General features: G+C 31.6%; 3 protein-coding genes and 1 long non-coding RNA gene across 8 annotated transcripts in view; 1 reads left to right on the plus strand and 3 right to left on the minus strand.

The window, feature by feature from the left end:
* The window catches only part of LOC115245190 (uridine-cytidine kinase), a 6,350-nt gene extending 4,437 nt beyond the window's left edge, over window positions 1–1,913 (minus strand). For 2 of the 3 annotated variants that reach the window (XM_029823371.1, XM_029823369.1), the window contains exons 1-4: window positions 1,580–1,911; window positions 770–1,026; window positions 431–576; window positions 214–360 (exon numbers count right to left, since the gene is read on the minus strand). In XM_029823371.1, the coding sequence (XP_029679231.1) occupies window positions 214–360; window positions 431–576; window positions 770–1,026; window positions 1,580–1,708 (679 nt within the window). In that variant the 5' untranslated portion in view covers window positions 1,709–1,911. Of the gene's footprint in view, window positions 1–213; window positions 361–430; window positions 577–769; window positions 1,027–1,579 lie in introns of all 3 variants that reach the window. The other variant, XM_029823370.1, reaches the window with a different exon arrangement.
* A 2,016-nt stretch (window positions 1,914–3,929) lies between these two features.
* Window positions 3,930–4,835, plus strand: LOC115245182 (cytochrome b-c1 complex subunit 10-like). Its single transcript, XM_029823348.1, has 2 exons — window positions 3,930–4,110; window positions 4,431–4,835. Exons 1-2 carry the CDS (start codon window positions 4,064–4,066, stop codon window positions 4,543–4,545), a joined length of 162 nt encoding a protein of 53 aa, XP_029679208.1. The 5' UTR covers window positions 3,930–4,063; the 3' UTR covers window positions 4,546–4,835.
* On the minus strand, window positions 4,594–5,631 carry LOC115245183. Its single transcript, XR_003885493.1, has 3 exons — window positions 5,436–5,631; window positions 4,951–5,043; window positions 4,594–4,833 (listed from the first exon to the last, which is right to left on the minus strand). It is a non-coding gene; the product is annotated as an uncharacterized LOC115245183 (long non-coding RNA).
* Window positions 5,632–5,896: 265 nt separating this feature from the next.
* LOC115245184 lies at window positions 5,897–11,476 on the minus strand. Of its 3 annotated transcripts, none has more exons than XM_029823349.1 (10): window positions 11,298–11,476; window positions 9,769–11,172; window positions 8,768–9,132; window positions 8,332–8,676; window positions 7,949–8,210; window positions 7,380–7,798; window positions 7,015–7,251; window positions 6,446–6,921; window positions 6,215–6,326; window positions 5,897–6,137 (listed from the first exon to the last, which is right to left on the minus strand). In XM_029823349.1, exons 1-10 carry the CDS (start codon window positions 11,311–11,313, stop codon window positions 5,982–5,984), a joined length of 3,792 nt encoding a protein of 1,263 aa, XP_029679209.1. In that variant the 5' UTR covers window positions 11,314–11,476; the 3' UTR covers window positions 5,897–5,981. The 3 variants fall into 3 exon arrangements, 2 of the variants coding, with proteins under 2 accessions (XP_029679209.1, XP_029679210.1); XR_003885494.1 differs by lacking the exon at window positions 5,897–6,137 and having other exon boundaries at window positions 6,303–6,326; window positions 6,446–6,538; window positions 6,755–6,921; XM_029823350.1 differs by lacking the exon at window positions 5,897–6,137 and having other exon boundaries at window positions 6,755–6,921.
* Between the last annotated feature and the right edge of the window lie 224 nt (window positions 11,477–11,700).

Here is an 11,700-nt window from a genome sequence, read left to right on the forward strand (position 1 = left end):
TATATATATATATATATATTATCGCTTCGCTAAAATATGTTTCAAAACTAAAAATATCAATAATAATTCCTATAACATATCTAATAAATAAACAGATTCATAAAAAAAAGGAAACAAATAAACAAACTAATTAAAATAAAATAGTAAAATTAATAGTAAGCTACAAGAAATAGCTGTAATAAATATCATTGTGTGTATTTAATAATTTATCACCTGTATTATCTGCTCCTCTTGGTATTATAACATCTGCAAATTTTTTTGTTGGTAAGCAGAATTCTTCAAAAGCTGGTTTTACAAAGTTCATGTACTGATTTAGGACGTAATCCAAATCCCTTCCACGTTCCTTTATGTCCCTTGGTACTAAAAAAATCGATTAAAATAGTTTAGAGAGAAACGCAAGTCAATCAATTTACATCACATGGGGAATTACCTCTTCTCGCAAGCCTGGTATCAGAATCAGTGTCTACGAACAATTTCATGTGAAACAAATCACGAATTTTAGGAAAGTAGAATACCAGTATTCCTTCAAACAGCACCACATCGGCAGGATATATCGTGGTAACTTGATCTTTCATTCTACAATAAATTAATACCAACTACCTTTTTTATACATAGTAAATGTATCTTTTGTAATATTCATCTAAAATTTGTTTTTTATAAACATGTTTTCAAATTTTGCATTATATTTGAATTATTTTATAAATAGTTCCTCTATTTCTATTAACAAGCATAGAAATAACTTTCAATTAGATATTAAAACGGTACATACAAACTGTTTGTCCTATAATCATAAGCTGGTATTTCACACTTGACCCCGGCAAGTATATCCTGTAGCGTTTGTAAGATTAGATCATCATCAAATGCATCAGGATGATCAAAATTGTACTGCCCCTTCTCAGCTTTCAATTTTTCAGCAGGTGTCAGGTTGCGGTAAAAGCTGTCTTGTGATATGCAGACTACCCGGCGCTGCTGATGATCCATATCGACTTGTCCTAATTTCTCCATTATACGCTTGCATACTGTGGACTAAAACAATTAAAAAAAAAAAGTTGACATCATATACAATCAAAATTAAATATAGTTACTGATCTTTATAACTAATGCCACAGAGTCTGATTAATTATTACATTAACTAGACCTTTGTAAAAACATTCCTTTCTTACAATATTGAATTTATTTGTTTCAAAATAAAGTTAACATTGTTGCACGAGTCCTTATACGTCAATACTGTCTATATATATTAAAGAATATAAATTACTACTTACAAAGATATCGCGATCTTTTTTTACAAATAGTTACCACAAAAGTAGCATGAGTTTATGTAATTCGTGCAGAAGTTAAAAATTAACAAATTCTTAGAAACATTTTCTGATCGTAAAGTAGTTCTGTTTATATTCCGATATGTCAAATAACGTGTACTAACAAATGTATATATATACATATATATATTAAAAATAGAAAACAAAAAAAAACAGTTGCTAAAGATTGGTCAACACTCGTGCATAATTCGTGCTATTTTTATAACAACTGATTCGATTTTTGTTATTGTATATTAATTACACATGTACGATATCCTTACTTTTCCACTTGCAGTGCCGCCGGAGACGCCTATCAGAAAAGGCGTCTTGCTCTCGACGCCGTTAAATTTGCCGTTTATACCGAAGGACATTTTCCGCGTGATGCCCACATTCGTTGACATATCTGCCATGTTGTTGTAAGCACGCAAAGACAAGTTGATTTTGTTGAAAATAAATTTTCGCCAGACAAACAGACGCACTTGACTCTCGAAGGAACTAACCAAGAACTTCACCTTCACCGACTAACATGTGTAAACAACGCAGCGCAGACCAACGTTTCGTGAACGATCCTCAGCGAGAGTGAACGAGAGACGAGAGGAGGCCGATAAAAACTTTATGCGATAGCCGGCCACGTGTATTGTAAAAAAAAGGCGCCAAATCCACGCGTTTATTTAAAAAATCGTTATACAAAGGAGGAATATTGTTGCTTAAATTTGAATTGTTTTTCTACAAAAATAACGACATTAGAAAGTTGCGCTAAATCATAAGAATAAATTATTTATTTTATTTTATTCACAATATAAAATTTTATTTCCTTTATTATTAATAATAAAATTTTGTTATACATATAGTTTGTTTAGTTATAATAATTTTGATAAATATCTAGAATAACATCCTCTACTTAGATTTTGATAAAAATACACTTAATCGACGCCTTTTTGCATAAAAACAAAAATTTGAAAAATAAAAATCATTGCTGCACATGTTTATATCGCCAGAACGAAATTCTGGCGATATGAACATGTGCAGCAATGAAAAAGTATTCGAAATTTGAATATTTGAAAAAATGATACAGCTGCGTTCGGAAACATCACTCGTGTGCACACGAGCGTCGTTCTATCTTTGTTATGTATCAAAAGTTGAACAAAGATAGAACGACGCTCGTGTGCATACGGGTGATATTTCCGAACGCAACCTTCCGCATGTTTACTATTTATTGTTTATATTTTGCGCGGGCGCGGGCTATTTCATTGGTTGAATGAAATCTTAAGATGACACAAGACCACACTTAAGACCAATGAGTAAAGAATCACAGGAGAGAGCATATCGGTGGTGGTAGAGTCTTATATAATAATCAGAGAGGCGACATCGTTACCCCCTCCATGCTTCTCATGATCGCCATGTTGGGCCCGCAGCTATCCATTTGTAAATCTAAAATGTCTTAAAAATGTCTCAGAGATATTTAAATTTTTTTTTTTAGAAAATAACATTACAAATATACTTTTTTCTCACTTACGGTACGCCGTACGTTGCGGTTAGTTTGCACGTAAGATTCACTATTCACTACGGGACCAACATGGCGGTCAGCGACAAGCGAGATGCTATTATCGCCTCTTTGATTATATAGGACTCTAATATGAGGTAACGTTCCGTCTCTTTTCCAAATAGGAGCGCGAGAGGGAACGTGACCTCATATTAAGGTTATATATAAGAAGGTTAAGGGCCAATTTCACCAAGTCCGGTTAGATTAACCGACGGTTAAAATTAGCAGGGTTCCAACTGAAATTATATGAATGTTTGGTTTTCCTTCACCTCTAATCTAACCGGACTTGGTGAAATTGGCCCTAAATGAGCCCCGATTACTCATAATGCAATGCAAAGAATCGATGTGTGAGCAGTCGCTATTGAAAAGAGATGCTAAATAAGGTAGACTGTAAGGCCGGTATTCATAGTCAGTTCTTATTTCAAGACCGTCTTAAGTAATATCTTAAGATGCTAATACGGCTCTGTGATTGGTTTAGGACATCTTAAGACTGTGCTTAAAACGGTCTTAAATATAAGAACTGACTACCCACTCGGCATGTAATATTGCTGAAATACTGTAATGTTCGGAAATGGTAATACCGGCCTAAGAGTGCCATTACATGGAGCGCGGAAACGCGGAAACACGGAAGAGAATTGTAACTAGAAAAGTAACTATTCCGCGTTTCCGCGAATTGAGTTCTTTCCGCATATTTGAGCGGAATCCGCGGAATCCGTTACCGTCTCAACAAAACTCAACAAAAGTGTATAGAAAATATAAAAACTTTATAAATAGATGGTCCTGTAAGTATTTGAATGCTTTTTAGTACTTATAAACATAGTAGCTTGTTATTTTTGGAGACATTCTGAGATAGTTGCCACATACGGAACATTTTTCGTGACAACTTTCAATCTAGGTAGATAACTCTCCTTACTCTTCCTTTATGAACTTAACCTTCTTATATATAACCTTACCTCATATTATCTGCCTCTCATTTTACTCGTGCGGTTACCCCTTCTACCATAGACATAGTGTTGAGGAGTGGGGGCCAAGGTGCACGTAGAAAAGGACATACTCCACTTCTTAAATAAAGGCAAACGCTCGGTCTAGATATACTATGTCTATGTCCCTTCCATCTTCCACTGCCATCAGCAGTCCATTCTGTCGATGGTACTATAATCTATAATTCTCTGAACAGAAGCCGAGGCTGAGGTTACTGCTTGAATCGAACGATATTGAGGGAATGGCTCTTCGATTAGGACGAAAACACGTCGAATTAGCTGGGAAATGGTGATTCTTCTCTTTTGACATTTTAGGATATGATCTTTTTTTTTACATGATCTCAAATAGACAATGGTGTGAGTGGTCACATTTGATCACTTTTCCCATTTGTTTCCAAGATTTCTAATGTATAATGAAACATGACATAAGAAAATATTTGTTCATTACAATTTTCTTGTGTTTTGTCCCTTTTTCCTGTCTCCAGGTTAAAAATATCTATTTCATTTTAACACAAATAGATTTGTGTTGCATTATATATATATATATATGCACGTATATATATATTGGACACTCCATCTCTCTTTATATAAAATATTTTTACACCTTAGGCTTCCAACTGCGATGACCTATGGAACTGCTGGATCATTAACATTTTTGTATTTCACCGATTGGAAAGCAGTATTGCAATATGTTCCTTTCTATAGTGGCAAATATGAGGAATAAATCACACAATAGTCATATCAGTTCTCCGATATGATTATGTAATAATTCTATTGGAACTATATAGAGATTTTATTGTACCGTACTATTTACATCTTTTGTTTATTTAAATAAGAATATTAATAAAGAATCATATAAATAACAATGTAGCAATATACAATATTGTCTTGATTTCAACTTTCATTTTGTTCCTGCTGTAAAGTTCTTTTCTTGCGTAGCTCGTAAATAATGTTTGCATGTTCTTCTGCTTGGGCACTTCTATTTTTCATATACCATGGTTTTACATAAATCCTGTGAAGGAAAAGGACAGCCTAAATCTAACCGGGATATCTATTTCATTTACTGTAATAATAATGTATAATATAAAATAAAATTGTATCTTAAAAAAATGAAAAGAAATATATTTACCTAAAACACGTTACAAGCAAGGCTCCACCAATTACTACAAGTCCGAATTTGCTAAACTTCTGAATTAACAAATTCTTGGTTTTTGCTGATAAGCTGTAAAATGTTTGTTACACAATATCTCGAAAATTTTAAATAGGAAAAAGAATATAGAGAAACTAGAGATCATGGGAAACTTTTGTCCATAATAAAATTTATCTTAAAAAATGCAGAATAGCTTTCTATCTCCAAAAAATTAGACATATAAACAAAGAAATTTTAGAATTAATATGTTTTTCTCTCTTACACCCTTTTTCTATTAAACGCGTCAATTAATTTTAATTTTTGCTATAAAATATTAATAATATAATAAAATAATATTAATATATTAATTACTATAATTATGAATACTAATGTTAGATAACAATCGTAAAATATTATTCGATTCTCAAATATATGCGGCGTATAGGTTAGGTCAGATGCAAACTTTATGAAACAATTTGATTTACCTCATTTGACTTTTCCTTTTCCACGAGTTCCCTCTCAAATTGTTCTTTCAAATGTTCCTGCAATAGACCTTTCCAATTATATAAACCGGTGATTGTTCCTAAAATCAGTACAACGTAAAATTGATCTTTACTGAATCCTTGTGGCACTCTAATCCTCATGATAATACATATACTAAATGCTAGTTTTTTTAGTGTGAATGTGAATCCGAGTATGTATATATATACATATATGGTAACTTTATTATGAAAGATTTCGCTTTGAATTGCTTTTATCGCAAATTTTATGCACCAGCAACAAATGGGAAATAATAAACTCATATATTGTATGAATTTTTTATTAAATAAAAAAATCGTTATCAATTATCATTATTTATATATATAATATTATTTGAATTGTATGGGATATTTCGCATTAGATATCCGAGTAGGCTGATTATAAAAATAAATTTACACATGGAGCATATTATATTCATCTGTTTTTATATTTAGTTACTTCCGTCTCTCATGAAAAGTATCAAATTACTCTCCTAGAGAAGTAATGAAGACTTAAACCTTGCCAGAGAATTTATAAAACTTATTAAATGTATTTAATTGTACTTTAAAAACTTCCTGCAATGATGTTGGTAATGTACGTGATAAAAAGGCAATTCCATGCTGGTCACAAATGCTAATTAGTTGACATAAAGAATTATACAAAGCCATCTGCAATATAGAAGTGTGTGACACAATTGTTATTAAAAACAATTCAATAAAATAACGGTCATATGCAAAGATATTACCTTAATATAAGATGGTATAGCGCCTTCCACACACAATTGCAAGAAATCGGCTATCACATAGGGACTTGGTCGAATCATATCTTTTTTCAATTTTATCAATAAGCCTGTAAGTCTATTGACAAAATATCTATTACTTTTTTATCAAATTACCATTAATAAACAAATTACACATCGATATATTCTGATGTATATCGTATAAAACTCTTTTCCAATTAAACGATTTAAACTTACTTTTCGATATCGAGCGCGAAACATCTAAATCGGTGTTCATCAAATTTATCGGTCACGCTTTTCGATGCGTAAACAATGATATTTACTACATTTCTATACAACAACAATAAATTAGGTAATCTATCTATTATCAAATTTGTTTTGACTTTCATTAGTGTTTCACAGATGGCGAGCACTTTATCGCATGACGATATTTTTACTTTGACAAGCGATTTTAAACTAATGAGTATGATAAGATCAATTGTAGTATCGGGAATAAGTAAGTGCTTAACACTGATTATATCGTGAGATAAGTGCAATATATCTGACCAGTATTTGTCAGGAATATCCAACGAGAGCATGATTTCAAATAAATTGTTGATTGCATGCAAACGCGCTTTATTACGCTTGACTCTCATATCTGTCTTCATTGTGCCGCTCCAAATGACAAATAAATTCGTCCATGCTGCTTCATCTGCTTGTGACAAGCTATCAATCTATATAAAAAAAATATTACAAAATATATACATAGATATTATCAATAATATATTAATAGCATATATATTAATAAAGGAAAGAGGGAAATTTACCGTCTTAGCATACAGCAATCTTAAAAATTCATAAAATTCTTTTGATTCAGGAGATGCCAATAACGCTTCGAGTAAATTCTTGCAAGGATGCTTCAATATTATAAACCATAAGTTTTTGATGGTCGTATCTTGGATCTCGAACATTTTACGATGTCGTAAAACGATAATAGCCAATTGTACACTTTGTTGCAACAATGTATTATTATTTGTGTTATTTGTATTCTTTATTATCTCTCTCTGAAAAGAAAAAAAAATGTTTATTTTTATTAAACACTGAAGTACAATATGTGTAAGTGTGCGCGCGCGCGCGTGTATGTGTGCGCGTGTGAGAAATATATATATATAATTTCTTCTATAATACTTACTGTGACTATATTTTCGAGAGTTAATTCAGTCAATTTTTTCAAAGTATTAAAAGCTTTTCCAGTTGATACTGTTATTTTTAATACTGCTGTCAAATATTTTACATCAGAAGCATTGTTTATTTTTTCAGGTAATATTTTTAAAATAGCTTTGGCTAATCTTTCCTCTGCCTTTCTAAAAATAATTTTTTGCTCAGTATCTAGTTTTGGTTTGACCACCTCCATGCATTCCAAAAGATTGTGCATAGTTTCCTTGCATTGAGCACAACTTTTTATGAGATTCTTGAAAGTGGTGTATGTTTTCACATTGCGAAGAGAGAATTCACAAGCTTTCAAAAATGCTTTATTTGGTGGTAACTGATTTACCAATATTATTGGTTCTATATATTGAAATATGTCGATTCCGATTTTTTCTAGTAAATCTAGAAGATTTGTAACATTTTTATTATGTATTATAAAATAAATTTTTTATATATTCCAGATTTCTCTTTCTTTCTCTCGTTACATATAAATAGTAACTAAAAAATTAAGAAGAAACATACAACACACAAGTTTAAAAAAAATAAAATTACCTGAAAAGATCATCTTGCATAATATCAATATTTCATTTTTTTCACATTCTCTGCTAATAGAATATACAAGCAGAAATATTAACGTTCTTATATTAGAATTAAAATACATCATCGGTAAATGAAGCAATAATTCCAAATGTAATTTTATTTTAGAAGTAGTTGCATTTGTCATTTGAACCCATTGCTCTTGTGATGATATCAATTCTTTTATAATTTGCAACATTCCCAGCATATCATCATGATCGTTCTCCATCAACAATTTCTATAGTTTTATGTAATTAGAATATTTCAGAAAATTTCGACAAAGATATAATTTAGATTTACAATTATTAACTAAAAAATTGAAAAGTTATCAGCAATAATTTATACAATATTATACTTACGGCATTAATGTGTTCTGTAATGGTTTTTGTACATCCTGATGATGAACAGTGTTCAATTTGGATGAAAATGTGGTTTAAGAGACACATTACAAAACGTCTATTTTCTTGAAGACAATCATTATCTAATAAACCAAGCCATTCACGAAAATTCTTTTCACTTGATGTCATATCATCTAATAATAAACATGTCACTTTGGATATCTCTTTGTCACTTAATAATGGAAGTATATCTGTGTTATATTTCAAAATAGAACTCCAAGCATACTCGACGCCGCCTATTAAACTGTAAAGTTTAATAGGTTCATTTGATGTATTCAATTTTATTCGATGTAAAATAAGTTTATTCTGAAATTATGACAAATATAAGCTTTGTAGAAATATTAATTAAGAATTAAATATATTATGTGGTGAATTCTCATAACATTTTTACAGGTACCATGATATTTTTGCAATTGTCTTCTCCAAAATTAGTTATTCTCTGAATTAATTGTTGCCAAGGGTCATCCAAGATTGGGAACAATAGTTTTTTCGTATCAGCACCTTTCGGTACATAATATTTTAACAAATCCTGCATTTCGCTCAATGATTGCACTGCACTTAACAGTAATATAATAACATTTTTATCATGACTTAAACACAATGCTTTGTTTATCAACAATGATAAAGCATTTCCCAGTTTGTCTAAATCGTTAACAAACTTCTCGTGAGTGGACAGTGTTCTAATATATTCAAAAATCTGTGTACCTTCAAAAAGTACAACAAGCAATTCTATTGTTGCCTGTAATATTAATATATTTTTACCTGTAATATTAATACATTTTTATCCTTCATATTTAAAGAAGAGAGATATAAATTGCATTCTAATAATATTTCTAGCAACATTTCTGCAAAGCATCGTTGCTTTACTATAAATTATATATACATATGTATACAGAATGTCTGGAGTCAATCGCATCACCCGTCGTGTGCAGATAGAGCAGGTGAAACCGAGGAGAAAAGTCCTTTACCATTTTGTGATTTTCGTAATAATTATTGAGAAATTAATTTAAGAAAAAACGATCAATTCGCGCGAGTATTAGCGCGCGGTAAAACAATACGGCCCATTGATATGTTGTTGCTAGGACACAAGAATCCAGCGCTCGTGTACCGCTCGTACGTAACCGTTGTCATTTATAGAGCACTCCTCCCAAAACTACGTCGCGCGCCTAGCAACCGTAAACTTCTGGGTTGTCTCTTCTCGCTGCGCGCTTATACTCGCGCGAATTGATTGATCTTTGCTAATTAATTTCTCAATAATTATTACGAAAATCGCTAAATGATACAGGACTTTTCTCCTCGATTTCACCTGTTCTAGCTGCACACAATGGGTAATGCGATTGACTCCGGACACCTTGTATATATAATTTATATATCAAATATATATACAAAAATTCTTACGTGAAGTATTATATTCCAACAATTCTACACAATCTATATTTAAATAATATATTAATGTTCTTAAAGTTGCAATCGTTTGTGAACTGGAAAAGTTGCTAATTATTTCTCTCAGTTTCATTCTAAATTCGTATGAAAAGAATGATGTGTTCGTTTTGTACGTTTTCCTCATTGTCAAATGCTGCTTCAATGATATTAATAATTGCGAGATCAACTTTTGTTCACATCTCAATTTATTACTGGAGTGCAAAATAGCGATTAATAAGTTTGTGTAATCAATAGTTTGTTCTTTCATTAATACCTTGTTAAAAATATCTGGAATATTTCTTTCTATTAAAAGTGGATTGATATACGAAAGTTGCGTAAGTATACCATAATGTATGCATGTAATGTTGTCATATGTTAAAATGTCGCTTATAATTTTCTGAAAATATTCAAATAGTGTGACATTTTCTATAATATTATCAAAGTCGAGTGTTATGCCATTTAGTAGCTTGAGGAAAGCATTCAAGATTTCCCACTTATATTTCCCAGAGGAGTTAATCAGATTTCTGAAAAATGCATCCAATAAAGCAGCGTCTAATTTGTAAGTGCCTAGTATAACGCGAAAAATAAACTGATATGTTAGAAAATTATTCTGAAAATTTAATGTTTCCACATTTTCAGATAACGTGCAAAGTAAATCAGAGAACATTGTTTGGACATTTTTTGAGGTTTGTTCATTTCGCATCGATTTGGTTTCTCTGAGTAACAATTGTTGGATACATTTGTACGCCACTACACCAAGCTTATTTGTATTATCTGTATGTCTGTGATCAATTAAATTACACATAGGATATAAAATATCCTGTATGAAAATTGATCTTAATTCTTTTTTTGTGGCTATCAATTGTTTATATATTTGCATTAAACTTTCAATAATACTTATTATAGCATAATTTTCCACAAGTGATAATTTACATGGCTCAAGTAATTGATCATATTCTTCTTGTATTGCATTGTGACAACTGGAATGCTCCAATACATTATTAAATAAGGTTTTTACTAAGAAACCTAGATTCTTTGGTTTGTTCATAAAATATTGTCGCATACTGTTATTAATAAGAATTAAGCTGCAGCATTCAAGAATTTCTTCATATACATCTGTCATATCACTATTTAATGTTTGCGCAAGCATATCAACCAAACGTTGTTTCGTATTGGTCTTAATGTCAATATGAGCAGACTTTAAACAATTATTCAAACTTTTCCAAGCATGTCGATTCGTGATACAAATTTTACACAGCCATTCCAGGAGCAAGTCCTCTTTGCGAACGAGTGGTAGATCCGTAGCAGAAAATGCAATTTCTGCTAATTTTATACGTTTCGGCAAAGGATTGTCATCTGAATTTAAACGTTTTAATAATGCTGCAACATTGTATTACCATAAAAAATTACTGTAAAAAGCGCACAATTATGTTGATTACAGTGGATTTTAGGTTATACGGTGTCACCCGTATCTCAAGAAAGATTAGTAGGAACTGTTCACTCACCCTTTGACAACGCCATTGTGATAATTTACAAAATTTCTTGATTTATCTTGCAATACTCGTCGTATTTTGGTTGATTACATAAATATATAAAATATATATAATTATTAAGAAAACTATATCTCAACGCCGAAGCAGCATAAGGACCAATTTCACCAAGTCCGGTTAGATGAACCGACGGTTAAAATTAGCAGGGTGGCCAACAGAAAATAGAGGTGAAGGAAAACTATGAAGGAAGAGTAAAGGCTGGTTTATGCAGGCCGTGAAGGTGCCTTTACATGGCAGCGTTAAGCGTCGAGCGTCTGCGCAGAGAATTGCGCAGAATCTAATTTCAGCCTAGAATCTATCTCGTTTAAATTCTGCGCATTTTTCTGCGCAGACGCTCGACGCTTAACCCTGCCATGTA

This window comes from Formica exsecta, unplaced genomic scaffold (assembly GCF_003651465.1).
Source record: "Formica exsecta isolate Colony F162 unplaced genomic scaffold, ASM365146v1 scaffold928, whole genome shotgun sequence".
NCBI classification, from domain to species: Eukaryota; Metazoa; Arthropoda; class Insecta; order Hymenoptera; family Formicidae; genus Formica; species Formica exsecta.